The following is a 23,552-nucleotide window of genomic DNA, read 5'->3' as shown; positions in this document are numbered from 1 at the left end:
TATGAGTAAAAAAGTCCCCCACCTCCACCCATAACAATTTAGTAATAAAAAAATTCGAACCATGGATGATTTCACATGGATTTGTTAATGTCAACCACTAATTGTACTGTTCATAATTGTTTTTAATTTTGATTTTTAGACCTCAACAACTGGACAGCACAAAATGCTATTATTAGGGTAAGTATCTTTTTCAAATTTTATTTAAAAAAAACCTAATTTTAATTTCCTTTCATGACACTACTTTGCACCGCGTATATATGACTTTGTTGGTCACTACAATTTGGTTACTTGTTAGTGCTTGGCACTTCAAGAACCACTAAAATTAAGTAGTCCTTATTTCATTCCATTCTTAGTTTAACTTCTGTTGGATTAGGTTTATTGGATTACTTTTTGTTATTAAATAAATTGTCTTCTATAAAAAATTTGATTAATACCATTTACCTGATTAGCATGGTTTGATATTATTTTATGTTACAGTTGGAGTATTTCTTTTTATATGACGTGGTCAGTGGTCAAATGTTAATCTTTAGATCATCAATATATATATATATATATATATATATATATATATATATATATATATATATATATATATATCAAGTTTCATAAAAATATGAACGCAAAAATACTTTCGATGCAACCTAAAGTAACCACATGATTCACTGCTTACAACATTAACTCAACTTTGACAAAAATTTATGTGAGACGATCTCACGAGTCGTATTCGTGAGACGGATCTCTTATTTGGGTCATCCATGAAAATACATTATTTTTTATGCTAAGAGTATTTATTACTTTTTATCGTGAATATGAGTAGTGTGAGACGGTCCTCAACTTTTATAACTATTATTTAACCGAAATCGAGTCACGGAGTCGTGTCATTTATACGAAAGGACGTGTTTCTGTTATATGCAACAATTCAAATGAACAATTTGTCGTATAGCGTTATATTTGCGACTACTTTATTTTTACCAGTCCATCTCACACAACTTATTTTTGAAATGGAACTAAATTTGTACAGGTGAAATTCGGTACAATTTTCAACCCGAGTTTCTTTTCATTTGGCTTCGTAGTATATGTAAAGATAAAACTTTTAATCTGGTATATAGATTTTCTGAATAGCAAATGTAGAAAAGACAAATAAATGGATCGTGCAAGACAGAACAATTATATTTTAGAAATTATTGTATGAATCGATGTATTTCAAATTTACGGATTTTAAATATATTTTTATAATTTTAGAGAAACAAAATCATAAAATTAAAATTCATATTTCTCTTTTTACATAGTGTTTTATGTTAGCTGTAACTATTGTGTAAATAAGTAAGATGTGTATTCAAATTTCGTTCTATTATTCTATGATTAACAATAAAATTATATCAAAATCCGAAGAAAAATAGAAGAGATTCGTTGATATATAAGAATTAAAATTTTATTCCCTTTTTCATATTTCATGCTAACCAAAGAAGGATCAGAGTTATGGTGGTCCACAATCAGAAGTTACTACAACCACGGATTCTGCCAACAGTTAAAAGAACGTACGGTGACTCGATCGATCTCGGATTCAGTCTCGTCTGGTTTTGTCCTTGATGAGCATCGCGCGCAACTCGGCCGCGTCCACATCCTTCGCCTGGTTCTCAGGTCGGTAATACCCGGTCACGGGGTCCGGCACCCATGAGATTTTGCTCGGTTCCTCGGATCCTTTCTTCAACATCACGTTCGGACTGGCCCCGATGTTGGAGACGCCGGTACCCTGCGAAGCCGCAGCGTATGCCCTCCTGTGATAGTCACACATGACCCATTCAACAATCTTGAACTCGAAATCAATACGCACAAGCATTCATACATCAAAATGAAAAAAAAAAATTGATTTACCAGGTGATTGCAGATGAGATTTTGTTGGTGACGAAAGCAGAGACATTCTTAGCCGTGGAGAAAGAGCGAGCCATTGAGATTCGAAAGCTGCCGCTTAGAGTTGATTAAATTTCTTATTGAATATGGAAAAACTTTCCGCAGCGGCGTTGGAATCTCTGTTATTTCCTCTTTGTTTAGGGTTGCTTCGAGGGAGTAGGCGGCCATATTTATAGGAGAACCAAATTTAAAATACAAGAAGTGGGCCGGGTCAAAATAGGGTTCTTGTGAGACGCGAAAAAGCAATTTGATTGGGCAGCTGGCGCTCGTTGTACAATTGGCTACTTGCAATGCATGTGGTGATTTAAATAATCTCCCACATAATTAACCTGCCTTGAGTGCCTCTTTGACCATGTAGAACAGGTAACAAGTATATGAAATTTAACGAATATACTTATTTTTTAGATGATATCAGGTATTTTGATTCCTAAGACGGGTCAATCTTATTTATATTTATAATTATGAGTAATATTTTTGTTATAAAAACTAATATTTTTATGGCTAATTCAAATAATATTGTCTTACAAAAATTTTTGTGTTTGTTTTATGAATTATTTTTGTTAGAAAGAATCTTAGCCAACTCGATTTATAAAAAATATATATTATTTTTTAAGTCAAACATATTATTTTTAACTCTAAACATTGTGTGACACGGTCTCACGGATCGTATTTTGTGAGACATGTCTCTTATTTGGTCCATCCATGAAAAAATATTATTTTTTATGCTAAGAGTATTACTTTTTATTGTGAATATCGTTAGAGTTGACTCGTTTCATAGATAAAGATTCGTGAGATCATCTCATAAGAGATTACTCAAAACATTAGATAAGTGGTATGAAATTTGTTATATTTCATATTTCTAATCATAAGAATCAAATTTGATTTAAAACAAATTGACGTGGCGATAACAAGATTATTATAAATAAGTTACCATCAATAATATTAAATTGAGAGAATAATAGAATTTAAGAATACGTGTATATGATATTTAGAAATATCACTAGAAGATTCTCCATTTACATCCGGAATATATACGGTTTCCATATGAGATTATTTTATATTTCTTTGATTTGTAATGGGGGATTGGGAATTGATTGTTGTAATAATTTTTTGGAGTGTCCGGAACTCCTATACAAAACAAGCCATTGTTTCAATTTTCATTTGACAAAAAAAAAAAGTAGGTCTTTTGTGAGATGATCTCACGAATCTTTATCTGTGAGACAGATCAACCATATCGATATGCACAATAAAAAATATATCTCACCAAATACGACTCGTGAGATCGTCTCACACAAGTTTTTATTTTTGAAAAAATCCATTTCTTAACCTCGATTTTGTTTATGTTCCTCTCTAGTTTAATTCTAATCCAGAAACTGATATCGTGTTGATTCTATTATGCTATTTTCGTAAATAAAAAAAATGAAGATTTTATGTACATTTTTATCTTCGGATATTTTCGTCTATTTTAAAACTACATGATAAGTTTATTTACAATTCACAATACACCATCAAAATTTATATTTTGCATTAAAAATATCAATAAAGATATATCAGTATTTTTTTTTAAAAAAAAGCTAATAGTAAAAATCACTTACCATATTACGTATTCTTCGCTTTTATTCTCAAACACAACACGTTTATGGATTTATTCCCTTCTCTAAGATTAACCATTTTTCGAGACAAAAATTTGTATGACACGGTCTCACGAGTTATATTTTGTGAGACAGATTTCTTATTTGGATCATTCATGAAAAATATTATTTTTATTAAAAATAATACTCTTTATTATAAATATCGATAAAACTGATCTATCTCACCATATATCTATTCATTTCTCATAAGGATATTTTGAATTTGGTGTGAAAATAAAAGGAGAAACAAAAATTGATTAGTGGGGGAAAATGCCGAGATATTTGTTGGCTTGTGGCCGTAGATTGCGAGGCAATGGGGACATATGCACGCCACTCTTGGTAATAAAAATCGGGTTTGGCGGCGGAATATATTTGGACCCGTGGGGTCCAGATCTTGTGGTGCTCACTTCCCAAAATATACCGATCGTGATAATATCTAGGCAAACAATTATTGCTATTTTATCTGAAAAGCACACAAACCAAGCTTTTTTTTTTTAAGTAATTTGTGTGCACATGTATTTATGAATGATCCTTTAAAAATTATTCACAAGAATAAAGTACTCCCAATTAACATTCGATTTTTTTTTCACGTGTTTCAATTATAAAGTTCAGTTTTTTTTATTAAATATTTTTTTATTCTTTCACTAATTTATCTCTATTTTAAATCATTTATATGTTTTTACTAATATACTCTTATTTTAAATCATTTATTTGTAAAAAAATTTCATTAAACAAGGATAAAATAGTATACTGCTTTATAAAAGTTACCTTTACGGACATTTCCCTAATATGTTAAAGACAAAAACATGTATGAGACGATCTCACGAGTTATATTTGTGAGACGGATTTCTTATTTGGGTCATCAATGAAAAAGTATTACTTTTTATGCTAAGAGTATCACTTTTTATTGTGAATATGGGTAGAGTTGACCCGTCTCACGGATTATGACCCGTGAGACGATCTCACATGAGACTCACTCTATGTTAAAAACACACATAAATTTAAATGATTGAGAGGAGTACCTTTTTTTTGTAAATAAACTCTATCTAGATACACGGTTGAAATGAGTAAGGCTCTTGTGAAACGTATGTGGTTCAAAGTTGGTGTTTAGCTTGTCTGGTTCAAAAGTGGGTGGTGGCGAGAACGTCGCGTTTCCGGTACATGTAAAGATTGAATTAAATGATTCAACATTTTTTGTTCTATTTGCAACTTTATATTTACTAGACTAATACAATAACTTATTTTGTATGAATTGGAACTAATTTGTAAGGTGGGGAATCAGATCAAGTCATCCGACTCGAACCCGTAAATCGGATAACTACGCAGGCATGTTTAATATGATCGGATTCGGGTAGAAAATATGTATCTGAAATACTCAATCGGTATCCAAAAACCCGATTTATTTGTTTAATACAAAATAGCTATGAGCTTATTTAGAGTGATCCAACTTTTGGCCTTTCGAAATTTGAAGACCCCATTATAGGATTATAGCACTCAATGTGAAAGTTGAAAATTTCGAAACCCTTCATGTCTCTCTAAATCATGACGGGCGACCGACACACAACTTCTTTGTCCCCGTGAACTGGAAGTCATAGACAATTGTTGCCTTGTATAATTATTATTTGAAAATTTTGCAATTGTAGGCCATCGACCATTGTTGCCTTTGTATAGTTAGTTATTATTTGGAAAAATTGCAATTGAAGACAATCGACCATTATTGTATCCGGTTTTGTAGTATATGTAATTATGGCTTTACTAAACCTAATGAAAGATATAGTTTCTAATATATATATTTTTTAGACGGTCTCACGAATCTTTTATATGTGAGACAGATAAATCCTATCGATATTCAGTATAAAAAGTATAATTTTTAACATAAAAACTGATATTTTTTCATCGATGACCCAAATAAGAAATCTGTCTCATAAAATATGATTCGTGAAATCGTTTCACACAAATTTTTATCGTAGATCTTATAATGAAATCGGGAAATATAGAAAAGACAAAAGAAATGATGATGCAAAGATAATTAAATTAAAATGGGAAAAATAGAAGAGATTCATTCAACTAGATTTTATTCCCATTTCATATTTCATACTGCTAAACAAACAAGGATCAGTAATTGCAGTTCACACCCCTCCCTCCACCACTAGAAGCAGAGCTCGCATATTTCTCTACCGCAGTTAAAAGAACGTACGGTGACTCGATCGATCTCGGATTCAGTCTCGTCTGGTTTTGTCCTTGATGAGCATCGCGCGCAACTCGGCCGCGTCCACATCCTTCGCCTGGTTCTCGGGTCGGTAATACCCGGTCACCGGGTCAGGCACCCATGAGATCTTGCTCGGTTCCTCGGATCCTTTCTTCAACATCACGTTGGGACTGGCCCCGATGTTGGAGACGCCGGTACCCTGCGACGCCGCAGCGTATCCCCTCCTGTGATATTCAAACACACCCATTCAACAATCTTGAACTCGAAATCGATACGCACATGCATTATACATCGAAATAGAAAAAAAAAATGATTTTACCAGGTGATTGCAGATGAGATTTTGTTGGTGACGAAAGCAGAGACATTCTTAGCGGTGGAGAAAGAGCGAGACATTGAGATTGGAAAGCTGCCGCAGAGAGTACTTTCTTATTGAACAGGTTTCTGCAGCTGCGATGGATGGAGAATGGATCTCTGTTTTTTTAATTGGAGTTTCGAGGGAGGAGGCGGCCATATTTATAGGAGAACTAAATTCAAAATATAAATGGGCCGGGTCAAAATAGGGTTTCTGTGAGACGGCAAAATGATTGAGCAGGTGTCCACGCAGCTGGCGCTTGTTGTACAGTTGGCTACTTACAATGCATGCGGTGGTTTGAATAGTCTCCCACATAATTAACCACACATATATATATATATATATATATATATATATATATATATATATATAGAGCAATGATATCCTACACACCTCTTCCCTGCACACCTATGAGCACCTGCTTACGTGGCACGCCTACGAACACAAAATTTTTTGTTTTGTTTTTTTTTAAAAAAAGTTGACCAATCAGGCACCGCCACGTAGGCGATGCTCATGATACCTTGCACACCTGGTGTGCGGTTAATGAGATCCTACCCATGTGGGCATTGCCCCCATGAGAGGATGGATGGCCAAGATTTTGCCAAACATACAATTTCAAAAAAAAATTGTGGGTCCTACATATGCATGGACAAATCTTGACCATCCATCCTATCATGGGGGCAATGCCCACATAGGTAGGATGAAAATAAACCCTGGTGTGCAGGGTAACAAATTCCTATATATACATATCCTTAAATCTTATTATTCTCTCGATTTAATATTTGATAATTTTTAATTTATAATAATCTTGTTATTGCCACAACGATTTATTTGTATTCAAATTTAGTGCTATCAAATTTATTTGCAGGGAAGAGGTGTGCAGGATATCATTGTTCATAGAGGAATTTGTTACCCTGTACACCAGGTGTGCAAGGTATCATGAGCACTGCCTACGTGGCGGTGCCTGATTGGTCAACTTTTTTTAAAAAAAAACAAAACAAAAAATTTTGTGTTCGTGGGCATGCCACGTAAGCAGGCGCTCATAGGTGTGCAGGGAACAGGTGGGTTTATTTCATCCTACCCATGTGGGCATTGCCTCCATGATAGGATGAATGGTCAAGATTTGCTCATGCATATATAGGACCCATTTTTTTTTTATGAAATTGTATGTGTGGCAAAATCTTACCCGTTGAAATGAATATGTGGGTAGTGCCCATATAGGTAGGATCTCATCTACCGAAGAGGTGTGCAGGATATCATTGCTCTGTATATATATACATTATATATATATATATATATATATCACTAAAAGATTCTTCATTTATGTGTAGAATATATATGGAACTGGACGATGTAAATTAAAGGAGATTCAGCTCCAAAATCAGGGTGGGAATTAAGAAAAAACTAAACTCGATTGGTACTACGGTTACAAAGAAGCGGGTTTAGTGGCGGGAATCCATGATCGTAAACTGCGAGGCATTAGTGACGCAAAACAAAAAAATCTGGTTTGGCGGCGCCCTGTGTGTCCGCATCTCATGATGCTCTCTCAATTATGTTGTCGGCCGGTGAAATATTCCGATAGACATCATTTATGGGCAAAAAATATTGTTATTTTGTGGACAATCCCACAAAATCAACCTTTTTATTAATTTGTGCGCACATGAATTTATGAATTATATCTATATTGGCTTCGCATACATCGATCCATCGAACGAACGAACGAACGAACACCTAATCGGGCTACGTACTTGCTTACTTCGAGATGGATACATAAAATATATTCTCTGGATGGCATAGAAATCACGTGGTACCGTGCAATTTAAAAATTATACACGAGAATAAAGTAATTTTTAACTTTTTTTTTCGAAAAAATAATAAAAGATGCACACAAACTGCTGAAATCAATGTATCACGTGTTTCTTTTGATGAAGTCTACCAAAAAATTCATTCTTATCTCCATCCAAAGGAACACCAACTTGCTCTTTTTCTTTACTTTACGTGGTACGAAATTAAAAGTTTGTTAGTATAGTTGTCTCTATTTTAAATATTTAGTAAGATGTTTAAAGATTAATAAACATAGCCCTAATGTTTGGTTGAGCGGATTAAATAAGGATAGATTAATAGTCCAATATTTATCGTTAAAATTTTAAGTTGTTTTAATAATAATTTTGAGCCGGTTTAAGATCCAATTTTATGGATAAATATTTGATTAATAAAATTGGATCTTAATCCGTGAGAGGAGTCAACTTACCTATATTCATAATAAAAAGTAATCTTCATAATAAAAAGTAATATTTTTTTATGGATGACCCAAATAAGATATCCGTCTCACAAATACGACCCGTGAGACTATCTCACACAAATTTTTGCTACACTATTTTATCACAAAACTAAATGTGTGTATACTAGACTTTTCAAATATATATAAGATGATATCTACTCTATAATTTATTTTAACGCCTAAAATGAACTTAATTTATATTTATATAAATGTTCTAAAAAACGCAAAGTGCTCGAAGCGTGTAGATCAAGATTCGAGCTTAAGCAAGATTACTACGAGTTTAAGAGTAAAAAAACACATTTTAAACTTTTACTATAATTTTAAATAATAAATAATCTCTTTTTGGTAAAAATTAAATTGAAGAAAAATTCAAAGATCGAAACAATCTGGGCCATAAAGGAAACCCATTTTTGGGCCCAATAAGTTTATCAGTTCTAAAACCCGTCTTCAAATATTTGCCTGTATTTTTCTTGGCATGTTTTCATTTATTACTGCAACCGAGATTTCAGATTTGTATGCGGCGGGAATGGAATTGGAATAGCAAGGGAATGGAATGAGCAGTAATCCCACTCTCCCCACTCCGATTGTATGTGGCTTGGCCGAGGCTTGCTTATTTTCAGGTTATCTTCACCTCTCTTTCCCTCTCTGCAGCCATTTTCATGTATGTGTATGTATGGATATGCGTATATTTTGCTTATTGCTGGCCTGTTTACATTGCCTCAGTATGCGACTGTATCGCCTCTATTCTCGATTTCGATTGCGGCAGCTTTGGATTACAGAATCCACTGACACGAAATCCACTCTGTATCATGTATTTGCAGTTATGAGTTTAGCGACAAGAAAACTGGCAAGATCTTCAGTTTCAACTAATTTAACGTTTCGAAACACTGCGATCTCTTGCCAGTGAATTTGTGAAATCATGCTGCACGAATTGCTGTTGGCTCTCGTAGGTTACACTGGAGATCTCATAATCGATGGGAGGGAATACAATGAATCACCACGTGTTAGCTTATCCCCAGAAGCGCCTCTCGCCGAGGAGCCTACTTTCAAACTCGCTCCTGATATATCCTTTATCCAACCCAGCGATAAGTATTCACACTATATTTCACTTTATTTTCTGTTAATTCTTCTGTTAAGACTTGAAAAGTTGATTTCTTCAGTATGGCAAGGGTTTTTTGTTTATAAATATTGCTTCGGGTTTTGGCTTGCAGGGAAGTAATAGAAAGGATTATCACACTAGGGTTTTATTACCGGGAACTAGAACGTTTTGCAGCCAAATCTAGGAACTTGAGTTGGATTAGAGCTCCGAACGGGACTCCATTATCAAGAGCAAATAAATCATTGAAAGCTAAAAAGGTGAAGCCTAGCGTGTATAGAAGAGCAATTGCGAACGGCATTGTTGAGGTGCTCTCTGTTTACAGGTCTGCTGTTTTACTCATTGAGCAGAAAATGTTATCTGATTCTCTACCCATTTTGGCAACAGTGACGCAAGGACTCAATAAGGTAGGATATAAGATATTTACTTATTCTCTACTGTTTGAAAGTTGTGAGCCTGACTCTTTGTAATATTGCTTATGACTCTGGTTGTGTTCTTTGTTCATTAGGGCTGTTTGCAAGTACCGTGAATTGATAACTGAAACATGTTATGATTTTCTCAATATATGATTGGAAATTGCACTAGAAATGGGCTCGATTTATTTGCCGTTTTCCCATTTGAATATCTTTGTCCTTTGAGCTTGTTGTATAATAGTTTCTTGGAACCTGAGAATTTATTCATGCAGGCTTTGCTTATATTATCATGTTTTATGTTTTTTTTTTCCGCACGGTTTGTGGGGCTATGTGGCATTGGCAATATGCATGGTGTACTCATATAAGGTTAATGTGAAATCACTTTTAGAAATATCTTTATGTTGAGCAGTTTAATGATATGAAATTGTATTTTTTTTGTATTTGAAGCTTATTTCTTTATTCATTCCAAATTTGCTTTCTTTCATTTCTATGAATGCTTACTTTCGAGTTTCCTTCACAGTTCTTGATTTTGTTGCCACCTCTTTATGGGATAATTTTGGAGATTGAGCGTGATAACATTTGTGGAGGGGAACTTCTCAACCTTCTACACAAAAGATGCCACTGCGGAGTTCCTGAGCTGCAGACTTGCATTCAGAGGTGCGAACTACTTGTTGAGATCTGCTTGTATCAAAATTTTTTAAGCTTAGTTTTCTTAGGCGGTTGCTTCAGTCCGTATCATTCTGAAGTCTAGAACAGCAACAACTTGTCTTTAGAATATTGTTTTACATAGCAGGTATGTATAAGTTTCCAGCTGTATATACGAAGGGCTAATGGAAGCTGTAGATCAATGGTTTTAAAATGCAATTTCTACGCGTACACTCTTCATTGACTTTGTATGATGGATTGTGTAATAATTGTGTCAGACAGGCTATTATGGCATGGGCATCAGGTCATGTACAATCAACTGGCTTCATGGATGGTGTATGGCATACTGCATGACCAATATGGAGAATTTTTTGTTAGAAGGTATGAGATTTCCTAGTAGCTTTATTACTTACCTTTGATACATTAGCTTAAAAACATTGCTTAAATGGATTCCCTCCTTTTCAGGCAAGAGGATAGGGATCCCGAACATGAATCACCTCCAAATACTCTCGAGAAGTTGGCACACTTGTCAGTTAACGACGCGTCATTGGCTGATTGGCATCTGGGCTTCCATGTTTATCTGGTACTTTTTTCATCAATGATGTTTGTTTGTCCTCGTTCTTGATGCTCTTACGTAAATATATTTGCACACAACTGTTGGTAATCTTCATGGCATACCTGGAAAAGGATTGTGGGTGTTGTATGCTTATTTATCTCAATAAATGTAGAAAAAATAAAGTAAAATGTGTGAATTATCGGCTATGATGTTTTGAAAGGATTGCTATTTTTAATTGATCGTTTTTCTTATGGAACAGTGCCATAGTTACTCATTTTTTTGACCTTTTTTTTGCTTCAGTATCTTCTTGTTTCAAAAACAATTGCCCATTTTCATATATATTGCAGGATATGCTTCCTGAGTACATTCCTATGAATGTTGCTGAATCTGTACTATTTGCTGGAAAAGCTATCAAGGTTCTACGAAATCCACATCCGACTGTTCAATACCCGGATGCATCATCACAGCAGCAGATATCCAAAGGCTCACAAAGGGGACAACTACAAGGGTTTCCTGGGAAGTTTTCTCTTCAGAAGGACTCTTCTGTTAAGAGCATTTTGATTGGAGAAGAATTGCTTCCTCAGTCTGAGGCAGACAAAATTGAGGCTATGCTGCAAGATTTAAAGGTTTCCGCATATTTTTAACATACAGATGAAATTTGGTTATTGCTCAAGTCTATCAGTTTTAGATCATAACAAACTATTTCTAACACAACATGATGTGATGTTCCCATTGTAGTTATCATACATCTTGGTCTTTTTCTTGTGATTGAAACTCTAAACATCCTGTGCTTATATAATTTGGATATTAGCATATGTTTGAATTTTCTCTATTGAGATATTCTATTATTTCCTCAGGAGTCTTCTGAATTCCATAAGAGATCATTTGAGACCGTGGTCAACTCAATCAAAGCAATTGCAGCAAGTCACCTTTGGCAGGTGCTGATTGCAGACGTTATTGTTATGTGGCCTCAAAGAAATTAATTAATATTTTTTTCATGTATGCAGCTTGTTGTTGTGCGCGCTGACTTGAATGGTCATTTGAAGGCTCTTAAAGATTATTTCCTTTTAGCGAAAGGCGATTTTTTCCAGGTTTGATTAGAGGCGATTGCATCTGTTTATGATTTTTTTGTTAATTTTTCTGGATCAGGATTTGGATATCCAAATAAAGAACTCATCTGTTGGATAATTTTGATGTCATTTGATCGGATTATCATTAATCTTTTAGCTTAAAAGTTTCGAAAGCAGTTTTAAAATAAATGTTGAATTGTGTACAGTGAAAAAAAAATTGAAGTTTGTACAATGTTTTTTTTAAAAAATAAATTGGATTTGTGTTTGATTTCTTCTTTTATGGAAAATTTGTTTGTGGGATGTATATTTTTGTTGGTTTAGTGATTGTGAGAGACTTGATTTTGGAAATTGATGAAACTGGTAGCTACTCAGGCAAAACGGTCGGGAAATATTTTTGTTTTCTGGAACACAACTAAACACATCCACATTATTTTACAATCCTTTCCCAAAATTATATTTTCATCACATTTTCATATTTCCCAATACATTAACTATTTTAATTATGGTTTTCATCAATTTCAACAATTTTTCTGTTCTTCTATTATATTTTAATAAAAAGTACTATATTTTGAAAAATTTAAATATCTCACTTATTAATAAAAATCCGAAAGCTCAACACATGTCAATATGATAAGGCATCTACAATAGAAAATATATCTAAAAATCTAATAAAAAATACATCACATTCTCCAATTTAATTAATATATTTATATACATTTCCAGGAAACATGTTTCAGAAGTATTAGAAATTTGACCAAATATCTCCACTTTTGAGTGTGGAGAACTCCATTTGAAAACAAATACGGCCATTTATCTTCAGCAATCCCCTCCCACTTTTTTTTTTAAAGCTTCCCCAAGCTCTTCAAAATCTAGGAGTCCAATTGCAATAGTTTCAATAGAAATTTGTGGAATGGAGAAAATCTTTCTTCCTTCCTCAATATTCATCCTTTTTTCTGTTTTTGTCTTTCTTTTTGCATGTAGTAATGGTGATTTTTTTTTTGCAATTAGAGTTTTCTTGAAGAAAGTCGCCAGCTGATGCGATTACCACCTCGTCAATCAACTGCTGAAGCTGATCTCATGGTTCCTTTTCAATTGGTTAGTTTTAATTAGGACAGTCATCATGGTTAGGAAGACATACTACTTTTCCTTATCCTTGCATCAGTTAATTTCGCCTGCGATTTATTTACATCACGATTTTGAATTCAATGCTGAATATGTTCTAGTTTCTTTAAAAGCTGTCTCGTCCTCACCGAAGAAAATTCATATATCGTTTTACTTTCTCCCTCCTTTTGTTCAAAGTTTATTTAATCAATATGGGTGAAATATACTTGATAATTTTCTAAATTTAAAATTACGTGACTCTATCTTTTCGTAAAGTAATTATTAATATAAGATGTAAGTGAACTTCAAAGGAATCGATAAACTAAACAAAGTCCAATTAAGGCAAATAAATGACTTCAACACAAGTCTTTTCCAATTCAGATTGGGTTTTTGTAAATTCAGAGAGCTCAGTGAGACATGAAGCCCCACGGGGCTCATATTAATCTGCCCTGAAAATGAATATCTATGGCAATCCTACTATGCTGTAACAATCATATCTATGATCCAGGCTGCAATAAAGACCATTGGCGAAGAAGACAAATACTTCTCTAGAGTGTCTCTGAGGTTTTACACTCTTTTTTGTCTCCTAATCTCAATTAAGATGTACTATCACTTTTTATATTAACTTCTGTCCTAATTTAATTTTTTCAGAATGTCAGGAATCATAGTTAAGACCTCACAGATTGAGTTTCCAAAAGAAAAAACATGTTCTGTTGGAGACTCACGTATCCAGTCAGGTACCTCCTTAGAAACATCCATTGATGGTTGGGATGGCATTGCTCTTGAATATTCTGTTGACTGGCCCTTACAGTTGTTCTTTACGCAGGAGGTTCTCTCTAAGTAAGTTATTGGTTGGGGTCAATGGTTTTTTCCTTTTTGGTGCATAACTTCACACACACACACACACACACATATATATATATATATTACTTCATTCCGGAATTTTATTGTCAAGAATGTGGAATCCACCTGCTTGGTTTTCTCTGCAGCATCAAATTTTATGGCTGCTGCTGACTACCCTTTTCTATCAACCATTGTCACAGGTATCTGAGGATCTTCCAGTATTTATTCCGATTAAAGAGGACACAGATGGAATTGGAAAAATCCTGGGCTTCTGCGATGCATGAAGATCATTCCGATTTTGCCAAACGCCATAATGACCGTTCGAAGAGTTCAATATCTCAACAGCGACGACGTTGTAAACCAATGTGGCGTATCAGAGAACATATGGCCTTCTTAATAAGAAATCTTCAGTTCTATATCCAGGTAACTTGCAATGCCCTTGTGCTCAGTGGTGATGTACTGCCAGTAAATACTTCTCTGTTAGTATAATAGAATAATTTACATGTTAAATGCATACAGCTTAATTTCTTTAATTCTCGTTTAAGAGATTTATTTGTTATTACAAGCATCTTTAATTTTGCCAGGTGGATGTGGTTGAATCTCAATGGAATGTTTTACAAGCTCATATTCAAAGTTCTCGCGATTTCACAGAACTGGTGGGCTACCATCAAGAGTAAGTGTAGTAGTTTTTAGCTTAAAGAATTGCAGGTGATTGTGCCCATAAAATATCTAGTCTGGTTTGTTTTTTGTTGCAATGGTGGATGAATTGTAGAAGTCTGGCATTAATAAATTATGTCTCTGCAGGTATTTATCCACACTAATTTCTCAATCTTTCTTGGACATTGGTTCTGTATCACGCATTCTGGATGGAATAATGAAAGTTTGCTTGCAATTTTGCTGGAATATTGAAACCTATGAAAACAGTGAAAGTACGGCCGAACTGGAGTTCATAGCTGAGGTACTACTAGAGCATACAGGCAACGTTATTCTCTGTACTTTATTAGTGTATTGACCAAATGGGATTCAATCTGACTTTTGCATTACATTGAACTCATCTGGTTATGAAGTATTGTGAATTGAATGGATACTGTAGCCCATTTATCGGCTCTTAAGTGGCTCAACTAGCAGTCGTTGGATGTCTATATCTCTGCAGGAGTTCAACAAGAAATCAAATTCATTATACACCATCCTCCGCAGCAGCAGAATAGCTGGGAGTCAAAGGGCACCATTCCTCAGACGCTTTCTTCTGCGCCTTAACTTCAACTCCTTTTTTGAGGTCAAAACATCTAACTGGAAAGAACTTAATTTGACCATCTGTATGATCACGATATAATTTGCATAATATTTACATTGACAGGCAACTGCAAGGGGAGTGCTGAATGTTGTGAGACCACGGCCAGCACTTGGAGGAGTTCTGCAATGAGTGTTGATCATGTTTCCTAAATATACCTCGCACTCGAGTTACCAAGGGTGATGATATGTTGCTAGGATGCTTATTGCCACTTGTAAGTTATTTCCGGAGTGATGAATGCCATGTTCCTATGCCTGATGATCTTCTGCTTAATCAAATTGAAAGAATGTTGTACAGCTTAATTCCTGGCTATATGATGATTAGTGTGTCTCCTGATTCTGATGTTTTCCGATCTCCTCTGTATTATTTTCCTGTTTGTTTAGTTTTAAATTATCATGAATGGGGTCAAAGTTAGAAAAAGGCCTGTGATTTTAATCAATTGATTTTTCAGTTTATAATATAGTTTGTGTTCATCATAAATATTGGTCAACTCAAAATGCAGATATATCAAATAAAGATAAACTCATCGAATGGAGTTTGAAGAAATAATCATAGTACCAATTCAAAAAAAAAACTGACATAAACAAAAATATTTTCTTACTAACTAATTATTTAAAGTTAGAAGATAAATTTTGATAAATCTGTTTTCAATATTTAAAATTGTAGATTAAATTAAAGTTAATTACGTTAAAATATTTTTGTCCCAAGAACTTACTTCACACCTTTTTTATTACAAGTTTTACTATTAATGAATTCCCAACTAAAATAGAATGAAAATTCTTTACTGAAAAAATTCTATCTATTTTCAACGTATTACTTGACCCTTGCCGTTCTAGCTAGGAAATAAGAATATGAAGCGTGGAGATGCAAACTTTATTTTATTTTGAAATAAATAATTTTTTTTAATTCTCATGTAATAGTTCACTTTTATAAAAGTATATATCAAAATTAATAGAAATGATCATATGGAATAAGCTACAAGGTTAAATTATCAGCTCTTAAAAATCTTTTCATTTCTTGGTTTTGGGAAATGCCGACTTGAGTGTCAGAAAATTTTCGTTGAATAATCTCCGACGTTTTTAAAATTTTGTTTGTGATGCAGGTGACGATGAACTATGTATTTTTAAAGTTTGGATGAACCGCGCTAGCTTTCCTAAATCTGACGTCCCACATATCCAAGAACTCACCCTCCCCACAGAGACGAACAAAGGGCCCAAAAATACAATCTTTCCAAACCAGTCAACTAACCTCGTAAAAAAACAAGGAATCACAAGTAGAAGCCAACTGTGAATTACACAAGAGCACATACCTCGAATAGGGAGGGACATGATGAATAGCCAAATCTAATTCCGTGGGAATATAATTGAGAATAGCTCGCCAAATGAAAATCCTCACTTTGGATGGGATTTTGAGATTTTATCCCACCAAGAATAAAGAGAACAACTGTGTAATGGAGGATGAAGGAACCCCATCTCCAATTGATACCCCGACTTCACCGAATATCTTCCTCTTTTATCCCATGAGTGGGTCTCATGTGAGACCGTCTCACGGATCATAATACGTGAGACGGGTCAACCCTACCCATATTCACAATAAAAAATAATATTTTTTTCATGGGTGACCCTAATAAAAGATCTGTCTCACAAATAAGACCCGTGAGACCGTATCCAATTTCCAAAATCTCTTGTCTACACCGCTACTATGAGTGAGTGGAATATTCAGGATTTCCTCTACCTCAAATCCGGGAAATACTGTGAGTAACTTTGCTCATCCCATTGACCAATCAAGTTTATGAATTCAGCCACTTTGCAATCATTTAACCCATTTCCCCTCACTGAATTCCCTAACAATCGGCATTCCAAAAACAGTTTGGATTTCATCAATGATCATCCACGTAGTGCTAGGACAGAATGCAATGACAGATTTTTCATAGTTGACTGCTTGCCCCGATGCCTCTTCATAAAGCTAAATGCACTTTTCAACCTAGAAGCAATCATGTAGAGTGGCCCAAAAGAAAATAAAAGTATCGTCAGCAAAGAAGAGATGGGACACCAAAGGACTACCATTGGCAATCTTGATACCCCTGAACAATCTATGATCTACCGCATTATTAAGAATTGTCGACAACCCATGACCACACAAAGCGAACATATCATTTTATTTCTTACTTGATCCCATTCCATCAATCAACAAAGTGTTCTATATGATATTCAAGCGGAGAGGCAACGACCGAAGTGCTCCTACATATCCACCCAATGGGATGTCCTTTACAGTCAGAAGTGAACCAAAAAATTTCCACCTGAAGCAGCCCGAGGTGAACATCACAGATCTTCCAACAACAAGCCTTGTTGTAATCCCAAGAACCATCAGAGGGAACAACCTTATTGTGTCGAGTGCACCATCCATGGACATACTGTGGACACTTGCTACAGGTTAAATGTTATCCATCTGGATATAAGTCATGTTGGATTCCGGTTTTCTACACGCCCAAACGCAGCGAAAGTTTTAAAATTTTTATTTATTTTGACAATCAAAATATGTTTGGACGCTCGTATTATTTTATCAAACATTCATAGGATGTAAAGAATGTTATACCTTTGATGAATAAATCACGTGGCTCCAACTACACCGGTATTAGCGGACGTAGCTCTTGATGAATCCCTACGAACTTTCTTCAAGAGACTCCTTTCTTCTAATCAGGTCCACGACCAGAAGATTTGTTCCTCTTTCAAATGGCACTAGAATATTTGAAAGAAGTTTTTACGTTGAGATCAAAATTTTGAGAGAGGACTCAAAATTCTTTTCTTTGGAAAAATTGCCAAAATTTTGGGGGAGTTCTAAAGTGATTTACGTGAATCACTTTAGGGAGAGGTGGTGGAGGCTAGAGTTTGACTTTTCAACCCTTTATTTATAATTAGATTATAACCTAATTACATAATTAATATTAATGGGCTTGATTTAATTAATTGGGCTAGTCCAACTAGTTTAATTAATTTAATCAAAGTCCATTAAAACTTTAATTATTTTAATATGTTGGACTTGTACCCCTACAAGCCCATTAAACATATTATCCACCATATTTAATTTATTAATTAATCAACTCAACTTTTGAGCTTAATAAATTAACTACATTATAAATTCAACATTTGAATATATTATTTAAATTATAAATTCAACTCCTTGAATTTTTATCACCTCCAAAATTTAATATTTAATAAACCCAACATTTGAGTTTAATAAATTAAATCCTCAAATTTTATAAATTCAACTCCTTGAATTTATTCTCTCCAAATTTCATAAATTCAACTTCTTGAATTTACTATATCATAAATTCAACTCCTTGAATTTATTTTCTCAAAATTTAATTATCATAATATAAATTCAACTCTTTGAATTTACTATATTATAATATAAATTCAACTCCTTGAATTTATTCTCTCAACGGGAACAAACGATCCAGTGCTTGTGTGACCCTCAATGGTTCAGGGATACAGCTAGCCGTGGGTTCACAACTCTTTGTGATTCAGGACATAATCCTTTATTCGGGCTTACCCTAGTTAGCCCCATTCTTTTCATCAACACCTTGATCCCCATTCTTTTCATCAACACCTTGATCAAGAATGTCAGAACTCATTTCTGATTGCACCCATCGGATCATGGTAAGAGCGTCTAGTAGCATCGCCCCATGATCCCTTAGGTATCACTGATAGTGCCTGCAAGAACCAGTCGATTATGATTAACGTACAGTACGGTCCCTTCATCTCATATATCCCGATCGAATCTGCAACCATTGGTTCATCGAGGGTTGCATATTAATTCGATAAATATGTGATAACTATAATAGTGGCATCGCGTGTACTATTGGAGAACTCCTTCTCCAACATACATCTCATACTCTGGCCAGAGATTCCATGCACTATTGTTTCATTAGATCACATAGGATATCCACACCCGTAGGTGAGCGGTGAATCCCCGACTACAATGCACTGGCTCCTATATGTGTCGCAACTGTACCCAACCTCGCCACCTGATGACTCTCCTGGAGCCGGTAAACGAGTCAAAGCACAGCCCTAGCATATACACTACAAAAAAAACAATGTATTACGATCGGTTTTCCAGGAGCGTTTTCGTTACCGCTCCAAATAAGTGTAGCAACTGAAGCGGTGTCACAAAACCGTTTGTAATGGGTTCGAATGTAGGAGCGTGTGTGTAACCGCTTCGATGGAGCACTTGCAGCAACGGTTCACCAACACCGCTCGTACCGTAATGAGATGTAGTGCCGGTTATCCACAACCGCTCTTATAGGCGTGAAATTTGAGGCGTTTCCGAACAGAATATGCTTCAAGATTGTGATTCATAATCATTATTGTGATTAATTTAATGTCAATTTTGTTTTTTGTTTTGAAAAACAAGATTTTGGAGTTTGACAATTGGAAGTTCAAATTGTTATTGAACCTCATATTGTTATATGTATTGAGATTTGAGATACAAAATCTATGTGCGTTTTGGAGTCTGAGAATTGAAATTTAATGATTGTGTATCTTTTTATTGAAGAGCCACTATTTGAAATTGTATTTCAAATTGTTATTGAAGCTTAATTAGATTGTTTAGTCATAAGTGTATTGTAATCATATATATTCTACTCATCTACTGTCATTGTTTCTTTTATATGTGTTGCATCCATCAAGTATCAAGTGATGTATAATTTTATTTCTTAACAAAATATTATAAAATCATATATAACCGACCATATAAACGAACTGTACTACAAAAAACCGGACAGAACCGTAATAAAATGGTTTGGTTTTGGACCAAATAAATTCAAAATCGAAAATCGAAAAACCGAACCGTTATAGAGAAAAATCGGACCGAATCGACCGATGCCCACCCCTAGGTTCGATTACCGGTCTGGTTTTGAAAATATTGAGTAAAATTAGTTAATAAATCATTCTTTTAAAATATTGTAGTCGTTCGGACCGGTTGAACCATTTTTGAAATATTGACCGGTTCGATTACCGGTCTGGTTTTGATAATATTGAGTAAAATCAGTTAATAAATCGTTTTTTTTTTAAATATTGTCTAAATAAACAAATAGTTTATGCAAATTTTTAATCAATGTAAATTATTTTTAAATAATTTAGTTTAATATATTGTTAAGCATAATAAAGCGTTATTATTATTATTATTAAATGATATTTTCAAACACTTATTATTATTAAATGATAAATAATTTTTTTCTCACAAAATATAAACCGACCATAATCTTGGAAATTCAAAATAAAAAAATTATAAACCGACTATATATAATCGTGGAAATTAAAATATTCTGTTGCAAATAATGGATTTCACATTGGATCCTAAATAATTTCCAAATTTTGCCACTCGTTAAAAACCAATTGGCCTGCACAATTTTAATAACGAAATTATTCTTATCACAAAATTTTACCAAAATTAACAATAAAATAGCATGTTTATCGGCAAAGCTGGCTCCCTTTTTTTTTTGAAGTCCCCGCATTAGTTTCTAATCCTTTTCACAATTCCCGCTTTTAATTCCAGAACCCGCCTATCTAATGTAGCTATTGATATATATCGCTTAGTCTCCTTGTACAGATACTTCTCGGGATCGGAGAACATTGCAACTGCGTTTGGTTCTTGAAGGTAATTTCTCGCGAACATTGCAACTGGGTTTGGTTCTTGAAGGTAATTTCTCGCTTCCACTCATTAAAATCCAATTGGCCTGCACAATTTTTGTTGGGATGCATCCCAACAATTTAATAATGAGATTTGGTTCAGTACAATTCTTATCACAAAATCAACAATAAAATATCATCTTTATCGGCAACAGAAGATGGCTCCCTTTTTTTTTAAGTCCCCGCATTATTTTTCTAATCCTTTTCACAATTCCCGCTTTTGATTCCAAAACCTGCCTATCTAATGTAGCTAGTGATATATATCGCTTACTCCTTGTACAAATACTTCTCAGGGATTGGAGAACATTGCAAGGTTGGTTTCACTCTGGTTATTTTGGGTGACTATCCTAGACTACCGTATCGTTTTGGACGTAATTAATTTTCTATTTATTTTTTGAAGGTAATTTCTCGCTTAAATTACTTGTATTATGACATGACATAAAATATGTTTTCTTTTGTAGATGGCAGGTGTGCTGTCAGAAATCATGCAACAAAATATGAGTATTCATTCAAATGCTCAAGAAAATATCCGTAGATCTCCTCCACGAGAGAAACCGAATAGTAGCAATTAGAATTTTGGAATGGGAAATTTGGATTTATATTAGGGTTGGAAATAAATAATATATATTTTTAGTTGAATGATATGTTAGTTTGGTTGATAATGATTGTTCGTAAAGATTTTATATATTGTTTTTTTTAATGATGAAATTACATTACTTATTTTATCTATTTATTATGCTGAGTTATGGAATGATTTCTTTTAGAAGGAATATTATTGGTTTTTTTTTTTTAAATAAAAATCTATTTGCGCTGTCGAGTGGATTGGATGAAAAATCAAAAGTATTGATTATAAAATTTTTGTAACAGAAAATAATCAATGTGTTGAATTGAAAGCTAATGCAGTGGTCGGTTGGTTAAGACTCGTGATTTGTAGGAACGAATGTTTAACCATTCCTAAATTATAACATTTAAATGTGGTCAAAAAAACCGCTTCGAAGTATGATTTTCAAGAGCCGTTTTGAAACCGCTCCCTATGCAAACATATAGAATCGGTGAAGAGAAGCGCTCTTGAAGCCCGCGTTGAGGAGTGGTTACAATCTGTGCCTGATACCTGCAAACAGAAGCGGTTTCAAAAACTGCTCCTAGGATTCACCTTTTGCATCGGCTTGAACATCGTGGCAATATCCATGTTTCAAAATCGGTTGTCAACCGATTCAACATCCTCATTTGCAAGATCGGGTATTGCCCGTACCTGGTATAACACATTCGGATCGGTTTAGACATCCGCACTAACAGAACATATGTTACTGCGGTGGCGAACCGGGGCAACAACGTACTTATTAGAGCGGTGATGACAACATTTACCACCGGTTTATTCTTCCGCTTTAATTGGTCCTAGCAACGGTGGCAACAAGTGCGCTTGGGCAACCGTTGCAATATTTATAGGAGCGGTGGCAAACCGCACCTACAGAACAAATAAACCGTTCTAATAGCTTCTTTTTTTTGTAGTGATAGAGTCTCAGTGTTGTCCCGGGTCGTAAGGACTAATGGTGTACAATCATAACCACGAACTTATCCTCTCGATGAATGATAACCACTTGGAAAGTCCGAGGGAGGGTTGTTCGGTATAATCATCATATGACTACCCATCTGTATGTTTGGACATCTCTATGCCCTTACCAAGAAACGCAGTACACAACATCACAGATGCTAGTCTCAAGCTCAAGCGACCTTTATCCATGTTTTAGGCGGCTGAATTGACTAGGAACGAATTTAGAATATGCAGTGTTTACAAATGAGTTTCAATATCGAATTACGATTCATTTGTATTAAAGCATAATCAAGGACTTTATCTATGCTGCTTGCATGGGTATACAGATAAAGTATAACGAAACCATTAAAAAGTAAATTATATTAAAATAAAGATTGTTTATTTCACTTGAGTCAATAAATTCCCTAGCCAACCGTTGGCTTGCAGGGCATCTACTCTTACAATCTCCCACTTGCCCTAGAGCCAACTACCCTTAATCCCATTGCTTCGCGATGCTTTTCAAACAATGGTCCTGGCAAAGGCTTTGTAAGTGGATCAGCAACATTATCTGCAGAGGGGACTCTCTCGACTGATATGTCTCATCTTCCCACAATCTCCCGTATGATGTGGAACTTCCTCAGTACATGTTTGGATCGCTGATGAGACCTTGGTTTCTTTCACCAGTGTTGTCCCAGTACAACGGGACTGGATCAACTCCATTAAGAATAACGCCCAACTCTTGGACAAAATTCCTCATCCAAACTACCTCTTTTGCTGCATCAGATGCAACAAAGTATTCAGCTTCAGTGGTGGAATCCGCAACGGTGTCTTACTTGGAACTTTTCCAAGATACAGCCGCACCATATAGCATGAATACAAAATCAGAGGTCAATTTCGACTCATCTACGTCATATTGGAAGCTAGAATCCGTG

General features: G+C 34.7%; 3 protein-coding genes and 1 long non-coding RNA gene across 6 annotated transcripts; 1 reads left to right on the top strand and 3 right to left on the bottom strand.

The window, feature by feature from the left end:
* Positions 1-1,410: 1,410 nt before the first annotated feature.
* LOC140824736 (protein SENESCENCE-ASSOCIATED GENE 21, mitochondrial-like) lies at positions 1,411-2,071 on the bottom strand. Its single transcript, XM_073186282.1, has 2 exons — positions 1,876-2,071; positions 1,411-1,778 (listed from the first exon to the last, which is right to left on the bottom strand). The coding sequence occupies exons 1-2, from the start codon at positions 1,947-1,949 to the stop codon at positions 1,565-1,567; spliced, it is 288 nt and encodes a 95-aa protein (XP_073042383.1). The 5' UTR covers positions 1,950-2,071; the 3' UTR covers positions 1,411-1,564.
* A 3,529-nt stretch (positions 2,072-5,600) lies between these two features.
* On the bottom strand, positions 5,601-6,250 carry LOC140824735 (protein SENESCENCE-ASSOCIATED GENE 21, mitochondrial-like). The gene is made up of 2 exons (XM_073186281.1): positions 6,071-6,250; positions 5,601-5,975 (listed from the first exon to the last, which is right to left on the bottom strand). Exons 1-2 carry the CDS (start codon positions 6,142-6,144, stop codon positions 5,762-5,764), a joined length of 288 nt encoding a protein of 95 aa, XP_073042382.1. The 5' UTR covers positions 6,145-6,250; the 3' UTR covers positions 5,601-5,761.
* A 2,611-nt stretch (positions 6,251-8,861) lies between these two features.
* Positions 8,862-15,857, top strand: LOC140823339 (gamma-tubulin complex component 4 homolog). 3 transcript variants are annotated; one of them, XM_073184625.1, is made up of 17 exons: positions 8,862-9,004; positions 9,206-9,473; positions 9,596-9,887; positions 10,414-10,550; positions 10,821-10,919; positions 11,004-11,121; positions 11,442-11,720; positions 11,952-12,032; positions 12,102-12,185; positions 13,173-13,259; positions 13,774-13,829; positions 13,917-14,105; positions 14,309-14,531; positions 14,693-14,781; positions 14,913-15,066; positions 15,262-15,384; positions 15,466-15,857. In XM_073184625.1, the coding sequence occupies exons 2-17, from the start codon at positions 9,304-9,306 to the stop codon at positions 15,529-15,531; spliced, it is 2,247 nt and encodes a 748-aa protein (XP_073040726.1). In that variant the 5' UTR covers positions 8,862-9,004; positions 9,206-9,303; the 3' UTR covers positions 15,532-15,857. The 3 variants fall into 3 exon arrangements, with proteins under 3 accessions (XP_073040726.1, XP_073040727.1, XP_073040728.1); XM_073184626.1 differs by lacking the exon at positions 8,862-9,004 and having other exon boundaries at positions 9,331-9,740; positions 9,806-9,887; XM_073184627.1 differs by lacking the exons at positions 8,862-9,004; positions 9,206-9,473; positions 9,596-9,887 and adding an exon at positions 9,896-10,259.
* LOC140823340 (uncharacterized) lies at positions 15,464-16,894 on the bottom strand. The gene is made up of 2 exons (XR_012116193.1): positions 16,709-16,894; positions 15,464-15,770 (listed from the first exon to the last, which is right to left on the bottom strand). It is a non-coding gene; the product is annotated as an uncharacterized lncRNA (long non-coding RNA).
* Positions 16,895-23,552: the final 6,658 nt, after the last annotated feature.

Source organism: Primulina eburnea, chromosome 2 (assembly GCF_022965805.1).
Source record: "Primulina eburnea isolate SZY01 chromosome 2, ASM2296580v1, whole genome shotgun sequence".
Classification (NCBI taxonomy): domain Eukaryota; kingdom Viridiplantae; phylum Streptophyta; class Magnoliopsida; order Lamiales; family Gesneriaceae; genus Primulina; species Primulina eburnea.
The sequence above is the reverse complement of the archived record's forward strand: the minus strand, read 5'-3'. Positions and strand labels throughout refer to the sequence as shown.

Bases quoted from the DNA above. Each gene is read 5' to 3' on its own strand.
- LOC140824736 (XM_073186282.1), bottom strand. From the start codon at position 1,949: ATGGCTCGCTCTTTCTCCACGGCTAAGAATGTCTCTGCTTTCGTCACC. The intron at 1,779-1,875 runs GTAAATCAATTT...TGACTATCACAG, and splicing joins ATCTCATCTGCAATCACCTG to GAGGGCATACGCTGCGGCTT.
- LOC140824735 (XM_073186281.1), bottom strand. From the start codon at position 6,144: ATGTCTCGCTCTTTCTCCACCGCTAAGAATGTCTCTGCTTTCGTCACC. The intron at 5,976-6,070 runs GTAAAATCATTT...TGAATATCACAG, and splicing joins ATCTCATCTGCAATCACCTG to GAGGGGATACGCTGCGGCGT.
- LOC140823339 (XM_073184625.1), top strand. From the start codon at position 9,304: ATGCTGCACGAATTGCTGTTGGCTCTCGTAGGTTACACTGGAGATCTC. The intron at 9,888-10,413 runs GTAGGATATAAG...TTTCCTTCACAG, and splicing joins TGACGCAAGGACTCAATAAG to TTCTTGATTTTGTTGCCACC. The intron at 13,260-13,773 runs GTTAGTTTTAAT...TCTATGATCCAG, and splicing joins TCATGGTTCCTTTTCAATTG to GCTGCAATAAAGACCATTGG.